At 46.7% G+C, this 27,985-nt stretch overlaps 1 protein-coding gene and 1 long non-coding RNA gene across 2 annotated transcripts in view; both read left to right on the forward strand.

The window, feature by feature from the left end:
• PLB1 (phospholipase B1) overlaps positions 1-23,171 on the forward strand; it is a 31,694-nt gene extending 8,523 nt beyond the window's left edge. Inside the window, exons 8-15 of the mRNA XM_029596746.1 lie at positions 3,025-3,105; positions 8,249-8,314; positions 11,923-12,023; positions 13,020-13,101; positions 18,365-18,469; positions 20,313-20,408; positions 22,813-22,884; positions 23,073-23,171. Coding sequence (XP_029452606.1) covers positions 3,025-3,105; positions 8,249-8,314; positions 11,923-12,023; positions 13,020-13,101; positions 18,365-18,469; positions 20,313-20,408; positions 22,813-22,884; positions 23,073-23,171 — 702 coding nt within the window. The remainder of the gene's footprint in view (positions 1-3,024; positions 3,106-8,248; positions 8,315-11,922; positions 12,024-13,019; positions 13,102-18,364; positions 18,470-20,312; positions 20,409-22,812; positions 22,885-23,072) is intronic.
• Positions 23,172-23,829: 658 nt separating this feature from the next.
• Positions 23,830-27,036, forward strand: LOC115088838. The gene is made up of 3 exons (XR_003855924.1): positions 23,830-23,912; positions 26,135-26,195; positions 26,982-27,036. It is a non-coding gene; the product is annotated as an uncharacterized LOC115088838 (long non-coding RNA).
• The last annotated feature ends 949 nt before the right edge of the window (positions 27,037-27,985 follow it).

The raw sequence follows: 27,985 nt of genomic DNA on the forward strand, positions 1-27,985 counted from the left end.
CTAATAGGTTGCAAATTCATGTTTGCCTCATCTGTAGATGTTAGGAAGATAGGTGAGGCTGAAGACAGATAACCTATCCGGAACCTGCTTCATCACATCTAATTCATGAAATGTGCCTCCCAACCTGCATCGCCAGTCTATAGCCTTGGTCTCCTGACCCATACTGTAGACCGAACGGGTTTTGCTTGCCTCCTTCATCTTCCTACCCTTACCCCCCCCCCCCCCCCCAACATTGCACACAATTTCCAACATAAGTAGGCTGTAAGAAATTCTCTTTAAAAATAGCTCTTTTTTTAAATTTAAGCTTGGACGTGTTTATATATTTATTTATTTAAAACATCTTAAAAACTGCCCCATTAATTAAAAATTATCCTGAGCGGTTTACAACAGCAGAACATAAAATCATAGCCATTCAAAGCATGCAAAATCCAATTATTACAATACACAGGCATGCAGTACAGCAAATACAAAATAATACAAAAAAAGCAATAAAAATCACAACAATCATAAAAAAAATCACAGACCAACACTACAGCTATTCCAGATCACTCCTATGGAGTCATTTATGACAAGGGCTAACCACCCCCAGGGAACAGCCGTGTTTTCAATTCCTAATAATTCTTTTCTTGCCTAGTATCCATTGCAAGGTTATTCCACAGCACAGAGGATGCAACTGAAAGCATCTTTGTCCTACCATGGACACTTCACACTTGCTGAGATCGCCAGTTCCACCGTGGGTAATACCTCTCCGTTTTATTAAACAAGTAAAGTGGCCCAAAGCCTCGCATCACTTGGAAAACTATGCCCAAGATTTTAAATTGTGTCCGAGCTGGCATAGGAAGGCAATGTAGCATTGTGAGCATCCAGCAGGGAAACAGCTCATGAATGGATCACAGTCCAAAAACACCCGGGATCCAAATAAAGATGAAGCTGTTTCATCCTCCGCAATTTTAAGAAAGTAGCCCGAATCATCTTTGACACATGGGCCTGTAAGTCAACATCAGCCTCAAAATCAAGGGCCAAATCCCTCACCTGTCTTCAGAATTTTTATCTGCTCTTTCTTGTCCTGCAGTGGTAGGGGAACCATAGTCTTCCCTATCCCTCCAATTCTAAGAGCCTTTTGTCTTATTTGAATTCAGCTCCAACTTAATCTGCATTAACCAATTCATAACCAAGTCTAAGTTTGTATTTAGTGCCAGCGTGGCACCCATCTCATCCACAGAAAAATATCCGTGTAACCCAATATTACCATTGGCAGTACAGGAGACATTAAACAAAAGAGAAAAGAGAGGGGACCCTTGTGGGACCTCATATCCAAACCCTGGGATAGAAGATATTTCCTTCACACAAACCTGGGTGTTTCTCTCTGTTAAAAAAAGAAGAGAGCCTCCCTACAGTGCTGTAACGGAATATCACAGTTCCCCATGTCATCAGTACTAGGACGATCTAGTAAGTCCAGCAAAACTGCCTCGCCCTCATCAACTCTACCCAAAATATCGTATGGTCATTATTCGATTTCTGAGCATGAAAATACATCCAATGCTGTACAAACTGACGATCACAACTTTGGGTGGGGAAAAGAAAACAGACCATTCGTAACTAAGTGAAACCAGTCAATCTTGAATGAGATTTTGTCCCCCTTTAAAGCAAACTTTAAAGGGGGACAAGTCCTGGATGGATTGTACCCACTGGATCCAGTTGCGAGAGAGCAATTGGGGTTTTCCAAAGGTGGATGCACTTGTCTGTGCAGTTATCAAGCAGACCCCGTAACACCAGAAACACCAAGGTAACGATATACTTAGACTTAGCGTATTGGGGCACAATGGATTGCATATGATGTCGCTGATGCCCACAGATCCTGTGCTGGGACTGTGGAAAGAGAGCACTATATTAGTCAGCCAAAAGTATAAATTGGTGGTTCCTAAACCTGTCTTATTGACCCCACAACCAGTCAGGTTTTCAGGATATCCACAATGTATATGCATGAGATGTGTTTGCACGCATTGGAGAACCAGTGTGTGCAGATTATCTCGTGTATATCCAATGTAGATAACTTGAAAAGTTGATTGGCTGTGAGGTCAACAGTATGGGTTTGGGAACCCCTGATATAACTAATCAAAAGAAAACCAAAAGACAACCTAACTGCTAACTCAGAAAGTAGTGAGAACTGAGAGAAAAATACAGGAAATCCTTACACTTAGGTCTCAACTGGTTGCTGAAAACTGTCTTAAGTCAAACCCGATTTTCCCATAGAAAACAATGTTATACTTAGGGGATTGGTTCCAACACTAAGCCCGTGACCCCATTTTCACCTAAAAAAAATCAAGTGAAATGTCACAGGAGACAGACACAGACATTCGGGAAAATCTGTGTTTTCCAGCCAGCTTGCATTGAATTTTGCTCCCTCCTGCCGTCAGCTCCCACCACCAATCTCAGCGTTGGAACCCAGAACAGGTATCGGAGCTCGGGAGCGGGGTACAAAATCACAGAAGTAAGTAAGCCCAGAACTTCGCAAATTGGGTAACCATAAAGCTGAGGACTATATGTTTCCTTCTTTTTCTTCTAATTGACGCTGTCTGGACGTGTTGGGAGTGATATCGTTGTCACCCAGGCCAGTGAGAACAGCCTGATCCAGTCTCGGTTCTGACCCGTCACATGCATGGAGCTGCGGTTCTGATTTCCCTAAGAAAGGTTAAGGATTTCATAACCATGCATGTTGGGGAGACACATTCAGGTCTGGAGGAGCCTGTTTGGGCTGACCTGGGTAAGGTGGCAGCAGTATTGTCCCATCATGTCATGACTTTGTTCAGTTCCAATTTTTAAAAACTCTCTTGGCTTCCGTTTTTTTGTTTTTTATCTTGTAATAAAGTTGTTGAGTGGATATTACCTTTAGAGGGCTAACGAATGGTGAAAGCTGCCACTGAGGCCCCTGTTGCGGGCAATGTCTGGTGGGCTACTGTTTTTGTTTTGTTTTGTGGGGGATGGGTTATTGACCATTTGATTTCTCATGCTTTTTGTTCCCAGAGAGTGAATTTCACCGAAGACTGGAAGCTACTCTCGATTTTCATTGGCGGAAATGATCTTTGTGACATCTGCAAGGACCCTGTAAGTACAATAAGTTACGCGGGGGAAAAGGCCGCAGTGTCACTGTAGACATATAATGCAGGGTCACGCCATCGCTTGCTTATTATCGGGGCTTTGCTGACAGCAGTAGTGATTTGGGTCTCATGCAGCGCTTCTAGACAAAGTTCAGCGCCTAAAAGCCGAATAGGTAATTTTGTTTTTTAAATCCCATTTTCTATACCGTGATCCTGGCCTAAATAAGGTCGCTCGATGTAGCTTACGACTTTGACATAGGGAAGGATAATTCTCAGTCTGCATAAGTCAGCTCATAATGCCCGCACATTACAGCAGTATTTTATAAACCCTGCGGTGCGAGCTGTGCGATTTATAAAATTCTGCTTATTTCTGCCCCAATAACGCGCCTGTATGTTTGTATGCGTGCATATTTGTCATGCAGGACAGCGCATACATTTTATAGAGGTGCGCAAATATAATTTTTGCGTGTACTAATAGTAACATGTGCACGTAAGAAGTTAAACGTGGAGGCAAGCATTTTGGGGTAGATTTTTAAAGCCCTGCGTGTGTAAATCCTGCCAGATTTATGTGCGCAGGGCACTCGCGCGCCAGCGCGCCTATTTTGCATAGGCCGCCAGTGCGCGCAAAGCCCGGGACGCGCGTACGTCCCGGGGCTTGCTAAAATGGGCGGTCCGGGGGGCGTGTCTGTGGTCCGGGGGCGTGTCTGCAGTCCGGGGCGGTCCAGAGCGTGGCCGAGTGCCCCGACACAGCGGCCTGTGTCGGGGCCTGGCCAGCCAGCGTAACTGCCAGCGGCAGGCATAACTCCATCGAACAAGGTGGGGGGGGATTTAGGTAGGGCCGGGGGAGTGGGTTAGATAGGGGAAGGGAGGGAAAGGTGGGGGGGGGGGACAAAAAAAAAATTTCCCTCCGATGCCGCTCCGATTTCGGAGCGGCCTCGGAGGGAACAGAGGCAGGCTGTGCGGCTCGGCGCGCGCAGGCTGCTGATTTTGCGCAGTCTTGTGCGCGACCCCGGATTTTAAAAGACGCGCGTGGTTACGCGTGTATCTTTTAAAATCCGGTGTACTTTTGTTCGTGCCGATTGTGTGAACAAAAGTACGCGCGCGTATTTTTAAAAAATCTGCCCCTTTATGTAGCATGTGGTACTCCGCTTATGAAAATACTGACTTATGAGCGGACTTGCAATCACCAATTGGCCAACGGCTCCACCCACTTCACACGGACCCTCCAGCACTTCACCCTGACCTCCCCCATCACTTAGTGCAGACCTCCCACTCAAAAGCTGCACAGACAAGTGCAAATTCACTTCCGCAATTAATTTAGCAGGCGTACACGTGCACGGGCAAGTTTGGTAACGCATGGGTGTGAACCGCTGCCAGAGTAGCAACTTGTGCATGATTCACCCCCCAATCCCCTTCCCACCTGTTTTTTCCCTTTCACTGCTGGTGCACGCGTGCTTCTGGCTACTTACACGAGTAACTTCCAATTTTACGTGCTTACGCGTTTTGAAAATTTAGCCTATAAAATACAACATTCAAACAAGACCTAATATTATTGCCATCCAGGCACAAGCAGTCCCTGTTTTATCTGTCCTGACAGGAAAAAAACCAAACCAAACCCAAGACAGATCTGTCTGTGCTGGCGTTTGATTTGTTGAAACTCAGGTCTATGGAGTTTGTAGGGATGGGACACTGATTGGTTCTCAATCCAGTCCTTGCAGACCTTTTCAGGATATCTGCAAAGAATATGCATGAGATGTATTTGCACGCAGTGGAGGCAGAGGGCATATTCATTGCAGATACCCTGTGAATCCGTCTGGCGGGGAGGGGGGGGGAGGGGACGGGGGATGTCCTCGAGAACCACGGCCTCAGCCGCAGAGCTTTCTCTCCATCCTGATGCCTCTATCAGCCTCTGCTGCGGCCTGGCCGACCCATCCTCAGCAAGAGACAATACCATAATCTTCCGCACATCCTTCACCTCCATGGAGGTCGACAGGCTCATCCTCATTAACGGATTCGTTTTAACCACAAAACTCCGACTTTCCACAATCAACCGCAGCTACTCTCCATTTCTGCTTCTCTCATGTCAGGAAATCGTGAGGAATGCAGATCCAGGCTCAAACTGTTCTTTCTTTTTAATTCATCATCCCCAGCAGCAAATATCCCCGAATCTGAGTCCTGAGCCTCTGTTTCAGGTTGTACGAAGGAGAGGGAATACAATTAGGGTGGATGTGCAGGATCTAAGACTAGCGAAAAAAAAACAAAAAACCCAGTAACTGAACAAATAACGGAGCAAGCATGAAATAAAAGCCACAGAGGGAACAAATCCATTCAGAAGGAAGTTTCTTGCATGTTTTATGCAGGGAGAGTGAAGAAATAACAGGAGGAGGCAAAAGTGAAACAGGCTTAAGAAGAAAAAGATGCAGTAGCAGTTCCCAAGGGGGTGCGGAAGGTGAAATTTCACAGCTCATGTACCGAAAATTCAGACATGACGGGAATATATTTGAAAATCAGTCATTAATCCGGTGCATGGGAGCTATCTTTACGACGAGATTTTTTTTCTTCTGAATTGGCAGTTTGGTTTCACTTTTCACAGTAGTTTGCCTGGGAAAAAAATCAAGTCTCATTCCCGGAAGAAAAGGCAGTGTGTTCCCTTGCGATGGTGCAATCTACTGTACAAATCGGACCGAGAAGCACTTGTGACCTGCTTCGCGATGAAGGCGGGCTCTGTTGCGACACAGCGGTAACCCAAGGACCAACGTGGCTTGCTCAGGCCGGCTCTTCGCCCACGGGACAATGCTGGGGACGTTATCCCAAAGGAGAGCCGTACCTGCGCTATGAGCTGCGTCAACGGTAAAACAATATCGGTTTTAGTTCATCTGTTGTCGTGCGCGACACATCCACGTCGCACTCCAGCGCACAGTCCGGACGGTGTGTCGCGCCTACAGGGGCTTGCAATGGCAGAAGTCGCTCGGCGTAAAACCAACCGGATACTTTGCGGCTTCCGCCTGCGCCTACTGAACCAGAGTAAAAATTATCCAAAGAGGACGGGTGTTGTAGGTGAGCTCCCGAGACCCCCCCATCCTCTTCATTGGCACGCATCGTGCGGTGACTCCTCGCTCATCCCTGCTCGGTTCAGCGGAGAGCAAGAATGACCAGTCAAGAGTGGGATTTTTTCATGGGCATTTCTTGAATGGCGGAAGGTGAGAGAATCATCATCAAATGAGGTTTCAACGAATACTGTAAGCCTTTCCCGTAGGTCACGCACCGTGGGCCTGGGCCTTTGGCTTGTGCGATCCGTGGCGTCACTGAGGATAATATGCTGTGTCCAAACACTCTCTGTCTCCCAGAGCCCACTGAATAATCCTGTAAATGTGATAAATACTGTACAATTTGATTTTTATTTGCAATTTTGTAGATTATTTTTTTTTATTTATTTCAGTTTGACAACCTGCTTAACAATTCCACCTCAAGCAGTTTACCATTTATCAGTCCATTAATTTAAATACAAGATAAAACCATCCCCCCCCCTCACCTCCCCACAGCTGGCCACAGCCCAAATCAGCACCACGCCCCTCACCTGCTACTCTAAGAACCCCGCCCTCTGGGCCTTTGTTTCCAAATGGCCACGCAAGATCAGTGGACCTGGGATTCTGGCAGGGGAAAAAAAAAATGGAGCACCAAGGTCAACAGCTCTGGTGACAGGCAGACGGACGGGCGGACAGCTGACGGGCGAATCACAATTCAGGGTGCGTTGGAAATGCACCAAAGATCCACCCGGCTTTAAGGCCTTCGGTGGCTGCACTGCTTTAAGGAAGGGAACCTCCTGTCACTCCCCACCCGAACCTCCCATCTCCTAGGGGGAACCTTGAGCCCCCTCTGCAGGGAGAAGAAGGGAAGCGGCGCCGAAAGGTTGGATTGGAGCAAGGGGTAGTGAGAAGAGTTAGCGGAGCAGAGAGGGCGGGGCCTGCAGTTGAACCTCTCCTCCAGGGTCCGTGCGCTTCCCTTGTCTACGCTACTCTCAGACACTGGGGGTAAGAGATGGGAGCCCCCCCAGGAGTTCGGGTGGGGCTGGGGGGTGCGCCCCTTCCAAAGAGCACAGTTGTCCGTGCTGTAACGTCTAATGTGACTCCCACCGCACCTCCCGGTGCACATCACCCCAGTCAGAGGCCTCTGCTTGCACTGGAGGTCATTCACCTACCAGTCGCGATCAGTATCCTTATCTTTAGGGGCTGGGACTGATCTCCGCTATCCGATTGCTTTTTTTTTTATGGCTTCACACACTGTAAGGGCTCAGAAGCAGGGCCCGTTGCAGGGCGGCATAGATAACGGCCTAGAGTGGCAAACAACCCTCCCTGGTGATTGCAGAGACTGCGTAGAGCTGCCGTCTCACTCCAGGTCAGCCAAACAGGTCGATCCAGTTCCGGTTTTTCCCCATTGCATACATGGAGTTTTAGTTCTCCATTATCCCAACGATTTTATGAAAATCCGAACTAGGACTCCAGGCCTGCAATGGAGAAAATCAGGACTGGATCAAGCAGTTTGGTTGCCTGGGGGTGAGATTGCAACTCTGCCGACAGCTTTCTGCGATCACACTTGCACAGCCCGGTGTACAGCCACCGAATATATGTGCAAAGAGCTGAGCACAGATGTGTGTGTGGAGGGGCAGGGGGTGGAGAGGGGAGAGTGGAGGGCCTCATCAGTGGTGGTGGAGGCTTTTGTGGCAGTGGGATTGTCAAATTTTGAAGCCATTCAAGGTAGAAACCTTGCACCAGCCCTGCTCAGATAACTGTGTTTCTTCCCATGCTTTAATATTTTGTATTCTGAATTTGTTTTACTTCAGATAACAAATTTAAACAGCTCCTTTCCCTTCTGACCCCTCCTTTTATTTATGCAGGATGCACATAGGGCTGGCAGTGTTGTGGTTAAAACAAGAAGCCAGGAGCTGAGTCCCCTCTCCTTAAACTAATTCCTAAATTTTCCTATGCTCAGATTTAGGGTGTAAGCTCTTCTGGGAAGGGACACTGTAACCATCTGACTTACCTCCTACAGCACTGTGTACGCGTGGGCATTGCCATACATAAAAAAAATAATGGCTATTATTATTATTGCTGTTATTCATGGAAATTACTTGCAACTTTCTCTTTCAACAGCTTCAATATTCCCCTGCGAACTACACAGGCAACTTACAAAAAGCCCTGGACTTCCTTCATGCAGAGGTAAAGACCAATCCTGCTGCTTCTGCAGCAGGGAAGCTATGTAAGGGGAGAAACACGCACGCACACAGACACACGCACAGACACACACAGACACGCACAGACACGCAGACACACACGCACACACACACACACACACACACAGACGCACGCGCACACACACGCACACAGACACACACAGATGCACGCGCACAGACACACACGCGCACAGACACACACACGCACACAGACACACACAGACGCACGTGCACAGACACACAGACACGCACATAGACACACACACGCACACACACACAGACGCACGTGCACACAGACACACACAGACGCACGCGCACAGACACACGCACGCGCACAGACACACACACGCACACAGACGCACGTGCACAGACACACAGACACGCGCACAGACACACACAGACGCACGCGCACACAGACACACACAGACGCACGCGCACACACGCACACAGACACACACACACGCACAGACACACACAGACATGCGCAGACACACACACACACACAGACATACCCACTCTGTCCCTAGAGTTTTAAAGTGCTCGGGATAATATGAGACAATGACAGGTAACTCTTCACTTAAGGCAAGGACACCAGGGCAGAAATAAAAAATCTCCTGTACTAGGAAGAGCTGGTGATATCTGTGTCAGGAGGGCATAAACGTTGCTGGCTCTCGTGCACTTCAAGGGACCAAAGCCTATCCTGCTTTTTATCATAGGAAGTTTAAGGTCTGAATATTAGAAAGGAACATGCAAGGGGTCTACAGAAGTACAAAAATAGCAGGCGTGCATTCAGAATGCCTTGTCATTCGCTGTCTCGTCCCTGTGCAGTGTATTCTTTAACAAGTCTACATGGCAGGCAGCAATAATCACCCTCTTTATGCTGCTAAGTTGCTATCTGAGACATTTTTTAAAGCCCACTCTCTGTCCACACCTCTGGGGGCAGTGGCAGACCCAGAAGGGGACGTTCATAGGTTATGATCTATAGTGGCTGCATTGGCTTTGAGGATTTGGTTTTTTTTATCCTACTTTCTGAAGGAAAAGAAGGCTTATGAAAGTGCCTTCTCTGAGGGTAATTTTCAAAGCTGTGTCTACTGTAGAACAGCAGAAATGGGATTTTACAGTATTGCCTGCCAGAAACGAGGAGGAAAGTCCATGCTTTTACCCTCGGTGAGAAGAGGCCGTTCCAGGGGAGATGTTTGCACTTATGCACGTGCTTCTTAAAATTTCAAAAGCATTAGTATGTGTAAATGCATGCAGGTAGGTTTGGTGATGCACTTAGGGAAGAGTAACTCAAATTATAGCTGCACAATGCAAGGTTCCACATTAGGAGTCTCCAATCAGGGAAAGGATCTCGGTGTCATCGTTGAAAATACGTTGAAATCTTCTGCCCAGTGTGCAGCAGCAGCCAAAAAAGCAAATCGAATGCCAGGGATTATTAGGAAAGGAATGGAGAATAAAACAGAGATATCATTATGCCTCTGTATCGCTCCATGGCGAGACCTCATCTTGAGTACTTTGTGCCATTCTGGTCACCTCATCTCAAAAAAGATATAGCAGAATTAGAAAAGGTACAGAGAAGGGTGACCAAAATGATAAAGGGAATAGAACGAGTCCCCTATGAGGAAAGGCTAAAGAGGTTAGGGCTGTTCAGCTTGGAGAAGAGACGGCTGAGGGGGGATATGATAGAGGTTTATAAAATAATGAGTGGAAAGGATTGAGTAAATGTTAATCAGTTGTTTACTCTTTCAAAGCATACAAAGACCAGGGGACATAAAATGAAGTTACTGGGTAATACATTTAAAACTAATAAGAGTAAATATTTTTTTACTCAACGCATAATTAAGCTCTGGAATTCAATGTCAGAGGATATGGTGAAATCTTTTAGTGTAGAAGAATTTAAAAAAAGGTTTGGACAAGTTCCTGGAGGAAAAGTCCATAAACCATTAATAAGGCAGAGTTGCAGAAATCCACTGGTTATTCTTGGGATAAGCAGCTTGGGACCTGACTATCCTTTAGGATCCTGCCAGGTACTTGTGACCACTGTTGGAAACAGGATACTGGGCTTGATGGACCCTTGGTCTGCCCCAGTGTGGGAAGTCTTATGTTCTTATGGTGGGATAATTTTGCAAGGGAAGATTTGTGCGTACTTTCCCTTTGTAAATGGGTGGCAGATTGGCAGGTGAAAAGCGCCCACCGCCTTTCCTCCAAGGCAGGCAGTTACGAAATTACCCTCACTCTCAGGCTGATACAGAAAAAATCACGGGAGAGCGGGCACGCGCGCACAGGCCACTCTCCTGTGCGCGCAATTCAGTAAATGAATTTATTTAAATTAGGGCCCGCGGTAAAAAGAGGCGCCAGGGACATGAGCGTCCCTAGCGCCTTTTTTGTGGACAGGGGCGGCGGCTGTCAGCGAGTTTGACAGCCGACGCTCAATTTTGCCGGCGTCGGTTCTCAAACCCGCTGACAGCCACGGGTTCGGAAACCAGACGCCGGCAAAATTGAGCGTCCGGTTTTCAAGCCGCGGGCCCATTTAAACATTTTTTTTTTTTAATTTTTAACTATTTCTAATTTTTCGGACCTCTGACTTAATATCGCCATGATATTAAGTCAGAGGGTGCACAGAAAACCAGTTTTTACTGCTTTTCTGTGCACTTTCCTGGTACCGAGAGAAATTAACGCCTGCGGAGCTTCAGATTCTGACGGCATGTGTCACCGTGAGAACAGGACTCTGAACGCTGCCACCACCACCGTTAGCAGAGCTGCTGAGGCAGGAACCTCGGCTGACACAGCATGGGGTGCTGACCTCTCGGTCCCCCTGCTTGCATTGTGCTCTTCTGATTGGAGTGCGGGACAGGTCACCCTCAAGTGCTCTTCCCGCTCGAAGCTGCTTACTCCTGCCTCACTGATTAGTCCAAAGTCCAGTACTATCCAGTATTTTCTAAAGTGAGATTGCAGAGGGATTGACAGGAAAGATTTGCCATTTTGCAGATGATGCGAAGATCCACAACAGGGTTGGACCCTCCAGACCAGTGGTATTCACTCCCAGCCCTCAAGGGCCACCAACAGATTAGGTTTTCAGGATATCCCTAATGAATATGCATGTATGCAAACAAACGTATATCCTGCAAACCAGGCTTGTGTGTGGCTCTTGAGTTGGCCACCCCCTGCCCTAGGAGAAAGCACAGGTGGGCAGGGTATGCTGGCGACATTCAAATGCCTCAAAGGTATCAGATTGCACACGAATCAAACCTTTTTTTGCGGTGGAAAGGAGGTTGTGGAAGAAGGTGTGGTGAAATGGGGCTGGAAGAGGGCAGATTCAGGTATTACCTAAAGAAATGTTTTGTTCACAGAAAGGGCGGCAGAGGCGTGGAACGGTGTCCCAGTGGACAGGATGGAGAGAGAGTATTAGAGAGGCTGGGATAAGTAGAGAGGATCGTTAGCAGTGGGGCCGCCAGGGTAAGGCCGGAAATGAAGTCGCCTGTGTAGCATTGCAACGGGAAAGGAATGGGGGCAAAGCAGATGGGCCCGGAGGGGTTCCTCTCGCTAAGAAGCAGGGTTAACATTTTGCTGTCTGTCATTGGTCTCTCTTGGCAGGTCCCTCGGATGTTTGTGAATCTGCTGTCCCTACTTCACATAATTCCACTGCGGGACTTATACCAGGACGACAGGGTCAGCTGTCCACGATTTCTCATCAGGTCTGAGCCCCCTGGTTCTCTTGGTGGGGGGGAGAGGAGGGGTAGGAGAGAGGTAGTGAGGCACTGTCCTACACATTCACTGGGGATCTGGCAGGGTTGCCGTGGCAGGCACAGTGGGTCCCTCGGGGAACAAATTATTTCATAACAAACTGGTGCCAGGGTGAAGCACAGATCAGCGCTTCTTATTCTAGGGAGATATGATTTTTATCTCAAAGTATCTCATGTCTTTAGGGGCGCTACAGTGATTAACCGTATTTTCATAACCCTGCAGGCAGCTGAAAAGTCCGTGTGTACTTTCCCTGTCAAAAAAAATTGCCTGAAGCAAAGGTTCCTGCAGAGATTTGCACTTCCTTTTTCCCAGAACACTTTTTCCAACCTCCAGGCCGATACAGTAAAGTTGGCGGGCCAGTGTCCTGTGCACGCGATACAGTAAAACAAAATATTTAAATTAGGGCCCGCGGTAAAAAAGAGGTGCTAGGGACACTAGCGCGTCCCTAGCACCTCTTTTTGGACAGGAGCGGCAGCTGTCAGCGGGTTTGACCGCTGACGCTCAATTTTGCCAGCGTCGGTTCTCGAGCCTGCTGACAGCCATGGGCTCGGAAACCGGACGCCGGCAAAATTGAGTGTCCGGTTTTCAACCTGCGAGCCGCGGGCTGATTTAAAATTTTTTTTTTATTTTAAAATGTTTTTAACTTTTGGAACCTCCAACTTAATATCATGGCGATATTAAGTCCAAGGGTGCACAGAAAAGCAGTTTTTACTGCTTTTCTGTGCACTTCCCCAGCGCCAGCACGTTACTGTATCGGCCTGCTAAATTGCTCTTGACTAAAAATCATCTGAAATTAGAGCTGTTTGGTGCTGAGTTGATGAAAAGCTGTGATTAGGTTTCCCCGAAAATCCCCTTTTACATTTCAGACAAATGTTGGCTGAAGGCTTCTGCTGTGTGGCCTGCTCCCCTCTCCCGTGCGTGTGACCGCTGGCTTTTGTTTCTTGCAGGAGTCTGTGCTCTTGTGTTGTAAATCCTGCTGACAATTCCTCAGAGCTAGAGACGCTCATGTCCTACAACCGACAGTATCAGGTAAGGCTGGTGGCATTGTAAAGAAAAGTCAGGAGCATTTCTACACTGACTTCCCAGGACCATTTTAGAGAACCACTCTTGGGCCAGTCCAGTGTCTTGCTGTGCCCTGTCCTGCGGATGACCTGGACTTGATTGCCAGGACAGGTCATCCTTTTTCTGGGCCAGAGATGCTGCGATGGCAGCTTTCACAGTCCCTGGGGGAAAGGGAGTCCCGGTCCTCATGCAACGGCGACACCTAGTGACGGGACTCAGGACCCGTGCTTGTCGTGGTGCAGGAGTAATCTTGGTTCACAATCCCCGGCCGAGGACTGTCACTGCAGTGACTGGGTGAGTAGGGATGGAATACAAAATAGCAGAAAAGTCTCTGGTAAGTTATGAATGAAGGCCAATGGAAACGAGGCCAATTGTGGTTGATCTGGAGGTCCACGAGAGCTGGAGAAAACTGCCGGGCCAATAGAAAAAATGAGAAGGAGAACTCTTGGGCAGTTAGCAATGACGAAAAGAGATATCTGCATGGGTGCTAAAGACCTTGTGCACACATTGGTCAACTGGACTTTTGTGCCTCAGGCCATGTTTTATTCTATTAATGGGAAACATCGTTCAAGAGCTTTGCATAATGAATGGGTACCCTCTAAGCTTCCGTGTCCTAAATATACCAAGGAAGCTGTTGCTGTAACCGAGGAGTAAATTCCAAGGATGGACGTCTCGGAGCTGGTAGTTCACTTATCCCCATTTGTAGGCTGTCTCCTCAAAGAAACAGCCACTTCCCGTTCTTAATCGCTGGTGAATTTTTAAAAATTTCTTTTGGCAGAAGTAACATTCAGCCACCACGTTAAGTCCCATTAGACATCCTGTGATATGATGACCTTGCTGCTTATCTGTTTATTGTATGAAAAGGTATGTCATAGAATCAAGAGGGCAGAAAAAGGCCATTAAAGCCTATCCAATCTGCCCCTCCATACCAACGATTCAGCTTGACGATCCCTGACACTTGCTCAGAGATCCTCTGTGTTTATCCCAGGCCTTCTCAAATTCAGATACTGTCCTTCTCTCCACCAATCCTACTGGGAGACTGCTCCATGCATCTGCTATGCGCTGTAAAGAAATATTTCCTTAGATTACTCCTGAGCCTACACTTGAACTAGACCTCCTTTCCTTTTAAAGAGGCTCACCTCCTGTGCACGGAAACCTTTGAGATATTTGAATGTCTCTATCATATCTCACCTTTTCTCCAGGGTGTACGTGTCTAGATCTTTAAGTCTATCCCCATGTGCTTTAGAATGAAGACCATTGACCATATTAGTAGACGCCCTCTGGAGCAACTGCATCCTGTTTATATCCTTTTGCAGGTGAGGTCTCCAGCATTGTACACAGTATTGCAAGTGAGGTCTCACCAGGGACCTGTACAGGGGCAATATCACCTCCCTTTTTCTGCTGACCGTTCCTCTCCCTGTGCAGCCAAGCATCGTTCTGACTTCTGCCATCGCCTTGTTCACCTGCTTTGCCATCTCAAGATCATCAGATACAATCTCACTTTTCTTTCATGCTTAGAAGAATTTCACTCCCTATACTGTAACTCTCCTGTGGGTTTTTGCAGTCTAAATGCCGAACTCTACATTTCTAAACATTAAATCTTAGTTGCCCATAAGTTAAGATTCACTATATCCCCCCTCAGGTTTTCTACACTTTCCTGGCTGTCTACCCTGTTGCAAATGTTGGTATTATTGGCAAAAAGACAAATCTTTCCCAGTAATCCCTCCGTAATGTTGCTCACAAAATATTGAAAAGAACTGGTCCAAGGATTGATCCCTGCAGTACACCACTAGTAACATCTCTCTCCTCGGAGTGAACTCCATTTTATTATTATATTTTGTCGCTTCCTACTCAGCCGGTTTCTAACCCAGTCAGTCAGTCACTTTAGAGCCTTTACCAAGGCACTCAATTTATTTATAAGTCTCCTGGGCAGAACTGTATCAAAGGCCTTACTGAAATCCAAATACATTGCATCGAGCGCACTCTCTGATGCAACTCTTTGGTCACTCAGTCAAAGAAATTGATCAAATTCATCTGACACGATTTACCTCTGGAAAATGCCTTGCTGCTTCGGATCTTGTAATCCATTGGATTTCAGGGACTGCACTCTCCTCTGTTTTAGCAGTGATTCCATTAATTTGCTCACCACAAAACATCAATCTAACCGACCTGTTGTTCCCAGCCTCCTCCTTACTTCTACTTTTATAAACAGGAACCACATCCGCCCATCCCCAGTCCTCTGGGACTATTCCAGACTCTAAAGAAGCATTAAAAAGGTCACCAGCGGAGCTGCCAGGACTTCTCCGTTCCCTCAGTATCCTTAGATGTATCCTATCCGGTCCCATTGCCTTATCTACTTTAAGTTTAGTTAGTTCCTCATGAACACTCTGTTCTAAAAATTGATTTGGGTTCACCTCGCGTCCAATCTTATTTGTGTTTCTGTTATGTGAACCTGCTCCAGACCCTTCCACAGTGAACACTGAACAGAAATATTTGTTAAGCAATTTCACTTTTTCCTCATCAGCCTCTGCATATTCCTCCCTTCCACCTCCGAGTCTCACAGTGCTCTTTTGCACTTCATTCTCTTACATAACTAAAAAAAAAAAAATCTTGTCCCCTGTTTTACTGCATTTGCTATTTTTTGTTTCCATTTGAATTGTCGCATTCCTGATTACTTTCCCAGCTTCTCGTAGCTTTTCCAGATATTGTCTTTCTGCAATCTCTTGCAGTTTATGAATGCTAACCTTTTCTCGCTTACCTTTTCAGCTCGTGGTCTCTTTTTTCCTCTTTATTTACCTTCCTAACACAAAGCTTAGTTGCCCTTATGATATCTCCTTTTAGTTTTGCCCACTGCTCTTTTTTATTTCCCCTAGATTTTCCCATCCAGCTAACGACTTCTCTTCATAATTCCCGGTGTGCCATTATTTACTCAGGGTAGGCCTTGGGTTATCAATAAGCTCTCTGTCATGAGAGAATGGTTAAGCCAGGCCTGGTTTTACCCCTGCTGCATTCACATAGAACTGTTTACGCACGCCTGCACAGGGCACCCTGATTTTCTTGTTTGATTCCCCCCTAAGCCCTGCATTGCTGCCGCTGTTGCGATGCTGCTCACGGGCCTAGCCACCAGCAGCCTCTCACCTTCGAGGCCCGGAGGCCGCTGACGCCATTCTCCTGCACCGCGGGGCTGCTGCCGCAGTCCTCTCTCTCTGTGCGGCGGGCAGGGCCGCCGCCACCATTCTTCCTCTTGGCGGGGGTCGCCGCCGACCTGCCTGCTTCATCTTTGTGGCGTGGAGCCGCTGACATCCGGGCCTCGTTTTGCGGCCTGGTACCATCTCCGGCCCTGATCTTTGCGGCATGGCCGCTGCCTCTACCGTCCCTGGTCCTGCCTCTCTCTAGGTGCACAGCCGCGCCTCACTTGATTATTTAAAGGGCCCGCAGCGAGAAAAGCCCCGTGGCCCCACCTGATGACCTCATGTAGGCCCTATAAAAAAGCCCCTCGCCAGTCCCTCGTTGCCTTCGCAGGGAGTCGGTTCGCTCCTGGACTCTCCATTGTTCCAGCTCACCAGTCCAGGAGGCTTCTGAAGTCTGTCGCTTCTTCAAGGTCCTTTGTTCTTTGTGGGAATTCCCTTGTCTTTGTCCATGGTTCCTGGTCTCTCATCGGATCCTGCGTCCTCGTCCATCCTGTCATCAGATGTTCCCGATGTTCCAGTCTTCAGATATTCCGTCTTCAGTTGTCCTAGTTCCCTCTGGCTCCTCTCGTCAGATGTCCTTGTCCTCAGATGTTCCTGGTTCCGGGTTTTAATCCTAGCCCCCTCGCCGGACTCTGCTTCCAGATGACAAGCCTGTGTATAATTCCACATCTAGCTCGGTGTCCATGCCCGGTCACTGAAGCCCCCGTTCCGGCTGGATCCTGCTTCGAGTGCCGCCCGGACCCCTCCTTCATCCTGAGCTTCAGCCCTGCCTACGTCTCGTCCAAGTCTCCAAGTGTCTTTGTCTCATCCAAGTCTCCTAGTGCCTATGTTTTGTCCTGTCCCAGTACCATCGCCTGTCCTTGACCTCTGTCCGACCTGTCGCACCTGCCATTCCCATACGGCGGGTCCGAATGGGCTATCGAGTGGTCGGAGGGCTACTCCAGAGAACAGCATTGCGTTGCTGGGTCTCTTCTGGTGCGATCGGGTTTGGCAGAGTCAGGGCCCCTGGTCCTCAGCCTGTCCGCCCTTGCTTCTTTGGAGTTCCTCTGGGGTCATGCCACGGTCTAAGAGCATACCAACCTTCCTGGAATTGGGATCGCTCCCTAGCGCTTCCCTAACAGCCACAGACCCCACTATTCAAAGGGAAATTTTAGCTCAGTCCTGGCTTTCAGACAGCCAGTTCCAATTTATTTATACATTTTTAGCTCGCCTTTCTCAATAATATTGTACAAAGTGGAATACATCATAGAGCACAAAATATACAGTTGGATACATTCAGCACTAATGCCAGATGAAAGAAGAATCCCACAATGCACCATAATTTAAAAACCAAGAGTGGCTAAAAGTTTCCTGCCAAAAACCAGGTCCCTTGACAGCTTCGGTACGAATATAGACAAGGATTTGGGCATACGTGCATTCTTTTGTGTCTGTGCCAGTGGCCATAAAAACCCTTTGTACCAGTGCATACTAGTGGTGCATCAGCTTCTGATGCTTTCTTAACCAATTGTAATCAGGAGTATCCTGTTGCCAATGCCCACTCTGTATCAGAGGCATCCATTCTGAGCACAATAACAGAGATAATGAATGACATTCCTGAGTACCGGTACTACAGCATGTTGGAGAAAACAATAGCAGAACATTATTTCCACTCAGACAGCAAAGAGTTAACCTTTAATGGTACAAGGTTTCAGCCTTAGCTTCAAGGGGAAGAGTTGCCTAGCAACCTGGGACATGTTAATCACTTCTTGTGTACTGACCCTAACCTGAGTAAGTAGTAAGTTTCTTCCCCTTGTGCCATTCTTTCCTCTCAGCTCTCTGCAGTGTAACAGTCCTGATAATTTTTTTCTCTTGTTTTATCTTAAGCCTTGCAGTAAAATGTATTAGTTATAACCAGCTGAAGTGATAGCCAGGCTAATACAGTACTAGCACTACAGTACTAGCCTTCCGCAACCTTGGTGCTGGTGTTGCAGCACTGGAACTGATGATCATGAGCACAGACAAAAGACCGACTTGGTTTTTTTTTTTTCTATTCCCTTCAGGAGAAAACTCATCAGCTGATTGAGAGTGGACGCTATGACACAAGAGATGACTTTACTGTGGTTGTACAGCCGTTTCTGGAGAAAGTGAATATGCCAAGAACAGCAGTAAGCATTAGGCATTATTTAGATGCTTTTTAAAAATAAAAAGGTATCTGCAAAGCTATTTCATCAAGGCCAGGGAAGGAGAGGTTCAAGGCTGCAGAGGACTTGCGATCTTATCCTACCGCGCACACCATTGTGCAGATAAAGTAGCCCACCTTAGGCTGCATAACTTGCTATACTCCAGTTTGAAAGCCTGCATTCTTGTTTCTACTACATCCTCTAGGAGAAAATTCCACGTCCACACGCCCCAGGGAAGTCAGCTGCACTGAAGTGGATTTTCAGCCATTTGGAAATACACACCTATGTTCCCAGCACATAAAATTCGGCTGCCTAAAAAAGAGGCACGCCACGGTGGGAAGGGGGGGCAGTTATGAAATGTGCAAATTAATTTGAATTTTCAAAAACTATGCACCAAAATGGCCTGCCATTTACACAGATAACTTTATGCCCCATTTTGTAATGGGAAAAGTTACATGCATATATCTGATACCAAACCTCAGTTTATGCAGGTAACTTGTACTGAAATTTCAGATTGTTTTGTACATGTTTTGAAAATTTTGCACGTCGCTTTGTAGGTAGGCACGCTACTGAATAATTCTCCCCAAGTGGCTTGGTCACGCTTCTGCCGATAGTCAACAACAGTGACAAGTCCTGAGCCCATGCCTTCAGACTTCTGAATATTAGGCTAAGAGGCTGATGTTCAAAGGAAGCTGAGCATGCTTTTTAATTTTTCACTCCTAAAGCAAGGCATCTAAATTTAGGGCTGAAAGGTGGTGAGCGGACAAGTTATCTGGATAAAGTTAGTCAGATAGCCTGTCCCAGATATTCAGTGGAATAAACGTCCCATGGAATATACTTGGCTACCTTTAGATGGATAACATTAAGCCAGTTTTGGACACAGGATCCTGGGTGGGCTTGATGGACCCTTGGTCTGACCCAATATGGCAATTTCTTATGTTCTTAAGCCAGCTTTTGAATATGGCCGGTTAGGTCTAAAGTTATCCGGCCTTGTGTGGGTGGATAACCAGCCACTTGACAAACAAGCTATCCGGTTAAGTGGCATTCCTGTAGAAAAAATACTTTACCGCGGGCCTCCCAACCCAATTCCCCCCCCTCCCTCACACTTCAAATTTAACAAACTCCTGCTAGCCGAGATCCTCACCCAAAAACCCTCCTGAATAAAAATCTTGGTGCCAGCTCTCTGGCCAACTAAGTAAGGACTTAGATAGTCAGATCAAAGCCTTTGAAACTTTACCAGTCTGAGCTGCAAAGTTTAGCTCCCTAAGTTTCATCCTCCTGCCCACCAAAAGCCCCACAGACCCAGGGCTGGTGCAAGGGTATTGGGCGCCCTAGGCAACCCTTGCACTTCTGCCCGCCCCCTCCCCGGTCACCCCCCCTACCTGTTTCGGCGCCGACTGTGTGCTTCTTAGGGCCCTGAGTAGCACACAGTCTCTGTTTCTCTTTGCCGCGAGCGGGATAGGCCCCGCTTGCTGCACCACGTGGCTGCTCTTCAGCGCCCCCTACGGCTCGGTGACCGCCGAAGTTCGCCTAATGGGCGCGCCGGCCCTGCACAGACCCCACTGAAAACGTTCCCCAGCCGAGCCAGGAGGAGGACGCGGGCTTACCTCGACCTCCCAAGCTTGCCCAGTTCTCAGTCTGCTAACATCTAAAACTCATTCTGGAGCCACCTTGAGTTCTAAGCTCGCAGGTTCCCCTCTGAGAAGACCACCGCTGACCTCCGTATTTCAGGCTGCAGAGGAAGGTAGTGTATGGAACCTTCGGACCAGGTTAGTCCTTGTCCTGCTGACGTATTGCAGTAATATTGCTTAATTTTCTCCTTTTTTAGGAGGGCGTGCCTGACAGCTCCTATTTTGCTCCCGACTGTTTCCACTTTGGCGAGAAGGCTCATGCCCAAGGTGCCCGGGCCCTGTGGAATAACATGGTGAGCTTGAACCTGTTCCTCACCTCTTCTCTCTCTCTCTCACTCTTTCCCCATCTCTCCCTTGGTCTGCAAAGCAATGGTTACCCGAAACCGTTCTCTGAGAGCCCAGGACATGGCAGCTCGGAGAGAGGGATCGCTGAACCGAGTGTGTGAAAGAACGTCGGATGTCCGCCCTGTACTGAGGACGGTGCGCCAACATATTTGTAATGAGCACAGTGTAATCCTCTACCACAAGACCTAAGACTAGAAGCAAACTCCCGAATCTTCAAGAAGAAAATAAAGACCTGTCTGTGCCAGCGAGCCTATGCCTAATCCAAAGATGGCTACGTTAACACTCCCCTTAGCCGTACTGGATTTCATGTTATCCTCAGAAATCAGAGCACATTTTATAGTCTTATTTTATCTATTTTAGTACTTACTCTCTTAAGATGTTTTATTTTATAGTCTTATTTTATCTATTGTAGTACTTACTCTCTTAAGATGTTTTCTTTTATAGTCTTATTTTATCTATTGTAGTACTTACTCTCTTAAGATGTTTTCTTGTAAAATAGAATTTTTTTTTATTTGTTAGCTTAACATTTTTCTTAATTAACCGTGTAACTTATTGTACACCTTTTAATTATATTTTTATATTTTATTACATTGTAAACCAATGTGATGTTTCCTACGAATGTCGGTATATAAAAGCAAATAAGTAAATAAATCTAAGCCCTGTACATCTCTCGTGGCTTCATAAACGTGGCACGGCTCTGCAAATTTGTGCCTGGATGTTTGCCAGGTCAGAGCCAGTGCAAATCTTGCCCAGCTGGGCCACGGCTTGAAACGCCTGGGAGAGAAATTTGAGGCAAAGAGGGAATTGTCTTGAGTTGCTTTGACAGGGGATACTTCTTTCTTATTTTATTATTTAATAAGTATTTTTATTTTTTAAATGTATTCCAAAGTGTGCAATAAGGATTAAACAGATGGCCCAAAACATTAGCGATTGCCTGAATCAGAACTTTATCCACAAGAAGGGAACATATTGGATGTTAAGAAAAAGAACGATTTTGACAGTAAAGGGTAGGAAGAGTGGATATAATTTACATAATCTCCTGAAATGCACTACGAAGGGAGACAGATGAATACTGACCATATCTGGTTCTGTAGGAAAGGGACAAAGAGCAATATCGGGAAGCGGAAGGGAAGGGGAAGGGATTCTGCTGACAGCAGAGGACCAGGGAGGTAGGCAAAGGGCAGAAGCATGAACAGACCAGTCCATAAGGGTGAGGATTTGGGAGCATGTGCGTAAATGAATATGTGAGGGAAGAGTATGGAGGAGCATAGGAAGCAATAAGGTGGGGACCAAGTTGAAACGAATGGGCATTGAAAAGGGCCAGACAGGGTTACCAACTGGTTCCATTTTATCAGAACAGGCTGACCCTCTCCCTGGTTTTATCCCAGGGCACCCATGGCCCTGTTGATCTGATTTCCCAAGGAGAAACAGGATGGCATGTCCATACACACACCACCTGTCCTGAAAAATAGAATAACAGCGGCCCAAAGTTGCTTGCATCTCTTTTCTGTCAGTCCCATCTGATCCTCTTCCTTGGTGGGTCCCTTTATTGAAAACACACTTCTAACCAGATCTTATTCTATTCCTGCCACTTAATGTCAGGGATCTCAAAAAGTTATCAAAATATCCGAGTACTGTCGCCACTCTTGAGCCTTTGCCCCCAAATGAAATCGGATAAACCTGGCCCTATGGGACTCGGACACTCCTGGTTTAATTCTGCCTCTGCTCTAACTCCCACTCACTGAGGCTCTCTTCTCTGGTGGCTGCCGGCTTCCCTCCTTGCCTCCAGGCTGGCCTGCCCTCCTCTCCTTTTTCAAGGCCTGTCCCTAGGTAAGGGTGGAGCTTGGACCCTGCCGCTCCCCGGAGCTCCACCCAGGGACTCTTTTATCAACTTGCTCTCATAACTGTGTCACTCTTTTCCTCTGGGCCTGCCTTGTCTTCCAGTCTGCCCAGCTGTGATTCTTCCAGCAGTTCACCATCCCCCCCCATTGGCCAAGCAACCAACGCCAAGCTCTATACCGCCACTGCCTCCACTGCTACGATAAGTTATAAACTAATTTACTGCCTTTAAAAGTTGCAAAAATACAAAAAAAACTTTTCCTGAGAAACCAATGATTATATGAAGCAAACGGCATATGATGGTTTAATGACCGTATAACTCTTGCAAAACGTGGCTCACCGGGCTACCAGAAGCCAGCCATTTTATATGAGGTTTCTCTTCACCATATAATTAAGACTACATGGTATCAGCTTAAAATATGATGTTTATTTGAACATACGGTATCTGCATTCTAGACAACTCTCATCCAGTTTATATTTTATCTTTTATTTTTTTCTGGGTACTTTTGGCAGCTGGAACCTCTGGGCGAGAAAACAAACAACCAGAGCCTTGATGCACCTATCTCTCTCAAATGTCCAGAACAGGTACTTTTAGACTTCCTTTTAAACCTGGCTTGGTGGGACACTGTCATTGCTGGGTACAGTGGAAAAGAGAAATTGTGGAAAATGAAGATCTTGGTATCCTAACTTTATGTAAACGGTACCCTGGCTTTTGTTATTTTTCCTTTCTAAGTGTGTAGATATAGCTATGTCTGTTATCTATCTATGAAAAGAGCTCCAGGAATGCTGGAGAAATGTTTGCTGCCATTGGAAAGCTGCAGATCCTCTGCTTTTGGGAATATAAAACGCAGCGTTGTCAGAGCGTGAGCTAGTGGGATCGAGCGCAGATGATCGCGCTACTGGTTATTATTAAAATGGGATGGGACGGGTCCCAGCAGTTTCCAGGGCTTCCAGCTCAGTTGGAATCAACCTCCTTTGACTGCGCCCCACAATGTAAATAAAGCTAGCTCATTACCCCTGTTAAATCACAGGCATTCCTCACAGGCAGCAATGTCATTACACGTTTAACAGATGGGACCCCTCAGCCTCCGCTTCTTGCGTGCACGCCCTAGTGCTGTGCTAGATTTCATGCTGCTTTGTTCCTGTGGCTGTAATTCTGACCCACGTGTGACGCGGGAGAGGCTATGACGGGATCCGAGTTGGAATCCAGGCCTTGACAGGCTGGAGTATTTCATGGCCAGGGAATGGCAGTAATAACGTTGGCACCTCTGTTTTAAATTTGTGCTTTTCAAGCAGGGGCTGAAACCGGTTGAAAAGCACCTCTATCGAAGTTATAACATTTGCAAGAATTCACCGATTGGGCCCAAATGTGGGTGAAAAAAAATGGAGCAGCGCCCTGGCACCATGTCCTATTGTAAACGGCCTTGCTCTGATAGGGTCAAATGGGGCCATAGTTGAAAAGTGCCAAAACATCCATGTGTAAGCCTGCTTTTCGCTTCTTTCCTTGTTTTATTTCATAGGACCAGCCTTTCCTGAGAACGTTTAGAAACAGCAATTATACTTACGCGATCCCCTCATCGCCAGAAGTGCCTCCTACTCAGAAACCAGATCAGGTGAGAACAGCTGGAGAAGGAGTAACACTTTAAAAAGTCGTACAGTGCCGTCTCAGTCAGGGCTGTTCTTGGGGGGCGACTTCCCCAGGCCCCACACTCTGGGGGACCCCGTACTGCCACTGTACAACCTTCCCCCAGCACTGCCCGTGTCCCTGCGAGCTGGAGGGCGGAGCCATGCACATCAACGTGCTGAGGCCGCACTATGGCTGCTTCATTTCAGGCCCCACACCCTCCTAAGGCCAGCCGTGGTCATGGTATATCCAGGTTCTTCCCATGTAGTCTCTCCTCCCTCGAAAGCTTACAGAGGTACATTTTTAAAGGGCTTAGAAGCCTTAACTTTGGGAGCCAGGCTCCCCTAACTTGTCCTGTTTGAAAATGAAGTATCTTAAATTTAGAGGCCTAAAAAGTGGGTGGCTACAGAGGTGGAGTTAGAGCAGGGGAAAAAAATGGAGGTCCTTAGCACTGATTTTGAACCCTAGTTACATAAATTAGAATCCTAAATCTAGTCATATGAATAGGAGACATACATTTAGGTACCTACATTTTATGCCGCTAAGTTAGGGTGAATATTTAGCCGATAATTTAAGGACATACGTTTGACTGAAAATAGGCATCTATCTTAGGCTCCTAACTTTAAGTTTCTACATTTTGGAGCTCAGCTTTTTTTTTTAATATTGAATATTTAATACCGAATGTAATTTAATATTGAATTTAATATTTAATATATATTAATATAAATATTTAATATGTAATTTAATATTCAATTTAATATTGAATTTGTAATATTTAAATAGAATAAAATAATTGTTGTAAGCAGTCACAGGGTGAATGGTGTTTAAGGGAAATCAAGCTGAGGCCTCCTGGGTCACAGCTCTGTGACCTCACCCCACATTAATAACACGGGGGGACTCTGACTGTATTTAGAGGTTAGTACATACCGCCTACTAGTATGTGCCCCGGCGGGGGGGAGAGACTTTGACAATGATAGATAGTCAAATATAGCAAAAATATAGCCAAAGCCATGCAAATAACTTTATCTGGGATATTCAGCAGGATTTAGCTGTTGAATATACTTGGATAACGTTATACAGATTTTCCCGATCAGACTTACCCGGCTAAGGTTTATCCTGCTAGTGCTCTATGTTGACGTGAGCCTAATAACTTGTAGCCATGTCGTCCGCGGTACACTCCTCTCGCTGCTTCTTTTTGTCCAGCTAAATTACAGCCACGTAGTGACTCACCTGGCTAGAATCTCGGGGGTTTGTCCAGCTAACAAAGCCTTTTGAATCTCCACCTCATTCTTATCCATATGGATATTTTTTGTAGGATCTCAGAAAGACTTTTAGAATTTCTACGGTGGGGGTGGGTGGGATTAGGAAAATATCTTGCAGAATATTCACAGGCCCCCGGCAGGGAACTCTAAGGCCCTCGGTGAGACCTCTGTGAGGGCGAGTGGTGCTGCAGGTTGTGTGTGAAGGTCTGGGGTGTTTTGTATAGATACTATAGCTTCCGTAAGGACAGAGCTGGGACTGCAGTAGTAACGGCACTACAGATGTTACGTTGTAAACCCCAGTGTGAGGCAGGTCACTGGGGAGAGTGCTCCCTGCTGCTGCTCCTGGGGGTGCAACCTTTTTTGGGGGCCAGTCAGCGATGTCAGCGTTGAGGCAGGAAATGCTCACGACCTCTTCCCACTGCGCTAAAGAGAGTCCCAGCAGCAGGGCAGCTCACGGTCTTCCCCATCGGAGGAGAGTCTGCCACCCATCATGCAGGGAGGCACCTTCAGTTTCCAACACAAATATTCCCCATTCATTTCTGGGGTAACTTTATTATACACAATTAAGCTCTGGAATTCATTGCCAGAGGATGTGGTAAAGGCAGCTAGTGGAACTGGGTTTAAGAAAGGTTTGGGCAAGTTCCTGAAGGAGAAGTCCATAAACCGTTAACAACCAGATAGTTCTAGAGAAAGCCACTACGTATCCCTAGGCATTAGGAACATGGGATTTATCTACTTTTCGGGATCCTGCCAGGCACTTGTGACCTGGATTGGCCACTGTTGGAAACAGGATACTGGGCTTGATGGACTCTCAGTCTGACCCGGTATGGCAGATCTTATGCGCTCTTATGTAATGTGATTCAGAACAGGCTGAACACGGCGACCCCCAGTCCTGCTTGATATCATGCAGACATTATAGTTTAATATTTTGCTTTTTGTTTTTTTTCAGGGTTATGGAAGTCAGTTGCTGTGCACGGACCTGGCTCCATCCAGTACCCCTCCAACCTCTGGTAGTTTTATCACTTCTTCCTCAGCTGTTTTCCTACTTAGTGCTGCCCTGTGTGCTTTCTGGCATTCACCCCCCCCCCCCCCCCCCCCCCCCCCCCGTCCCGCCAAACCATGACACTCTTCCTGCAGGACCAGTCCCCCTCCCCTCCCCCCTGCCAGTGCTCCCTCCAGTCTCTCCCACTCTCCCATCTTGGATCTCAGTTTCAAGGACCTTGACCTGGCTTAGCCTTGTCTGTTTGCAGAAGCCTAGACGTTCTGAGCTGAACTGGAGTGCACCCATGTGCTTCTCACTCCTTATCGAAGGCTTATCCTTTGCACCAGTGAGGTCTGACAATTAGATCCAGATACTGCTGAATTCCCCCAGACTAAGATCCCAGACATAGCACATCTCACAGAGAAATGCAAACTGCTGGCTTCCTAGGCACAGAGAGCCGCCTTATAATACTGAATCTCACCCAGATAAGCTACCCAGCTGCCCCTACCTACAGCTATCTCCTGTCATCAACCCCTATTGCCATTACTAACTTCTGGTATCTGTCCCAAGCATTCTCATCATCTTCCATTTTCTAAACCACCTTCTACTTGACTAGAGCCAAGGCATGCATCTACTAGTCACATCCATGTCTGGATGCCGATTACAGGACTAGATTTTCTCTTGAATACTCTATTAATGAACATAACCCATGCACTGAATGGTATATCTGCTACATAGAATGAATTGACTTTCGGACTAGTGGGCTACAATTGTTGGCTAAATAAAAAATAATTGCATTTGGTTTGCATTTCAGTTCATGCCTTGCGACCAGCAGATGTGAAAGTTGTAGCTGCTATGGGGGATTCTTTGACTGTAAGAACCCTTTTTAACATTTTTATTTTAATGAACGCAACACTTTTTAAGTTTTTATGTTTTGTTTTGTTTTTAATTTGCACATTGTAGTGAGATGGGAACAGCTGTAAATGCCCACCTGGGACCTTTATTCCCTGCAGCCTGTGCTCAGCCTACTTTCTGACACAGAATAAGAAGAAAGCTGTTCTCCCCTCAGAGAATGAAACTCTGAGTGCCCTGGATTTTTTTTCTTAGGAGATTATTAGAGGCTTTCCACTGGGAAAAAAAAAAATCAAAGCTTGGCTGTTTAACTAAAGTCCAAGTCTTCCCCTAGACTCCATACCAGAGGCTCATCCTAGTCTACTGGAGGTCTTCCTGACCGCAAATCCTACAAGGTTTGCCTACTTCCGGGCTACCTCTAGCCAACTGATCCTTAATATCCCTCACACTGCTGGTGTCTAACTTCTTAACTATGAATGTGCAATTTATATCCAGTGCTCCCATCTCCTTACTCCTACCTAATGTACCCACTTCTTATATATTTAGTGGAAATCTACCTCTTGTATTTAGTTTATTTTAACTAATACGTGTTTTGTTGTCCATGTTGTTAGAGCTGTCAATGTTTAGATTGTAATTTGCTTAGTTTGGTCGTCACTATGATAGGAGGAACATAAAAACTGAAAATAAAGAAATCTGTGCATCACATCTGTGTGCGTACTCAACGCCTTGTTACTTTACGGAATCCACCTTGGGTCTATCTTTAAGAAAAGGTGGAATTTGAAATGCTTATAAAGCAATATCATTTCAGGTTGGAAAGTAAGTGTCTGCAAACAATTAACGCCAGGTCACCAGAACTGATTATCATAAAGCAATGTTGATGATTTTTTTTTTTTTTTTTTTAGGCTGGAAATGGAGTTGGTGCTAAACCAGGTGACCTGTTGGGTCTTCTTACGGAGTACCGGGGCC

The sequence above is a fragment of the Rhinatrema bivittatum genome, chromosome 3, assembly GCF_901001135.1.
Source record: "Rhinatrema bivittatum chromosome 3, aRhiBiv1.1, whole genome shotgun sequence".
NCBI lineage: Eukaryota > Metazoa > Chordata > Amphibia > Gymnophiona > Rhinatrematidae > Rhinatrema > Rhinatrema bivittatum.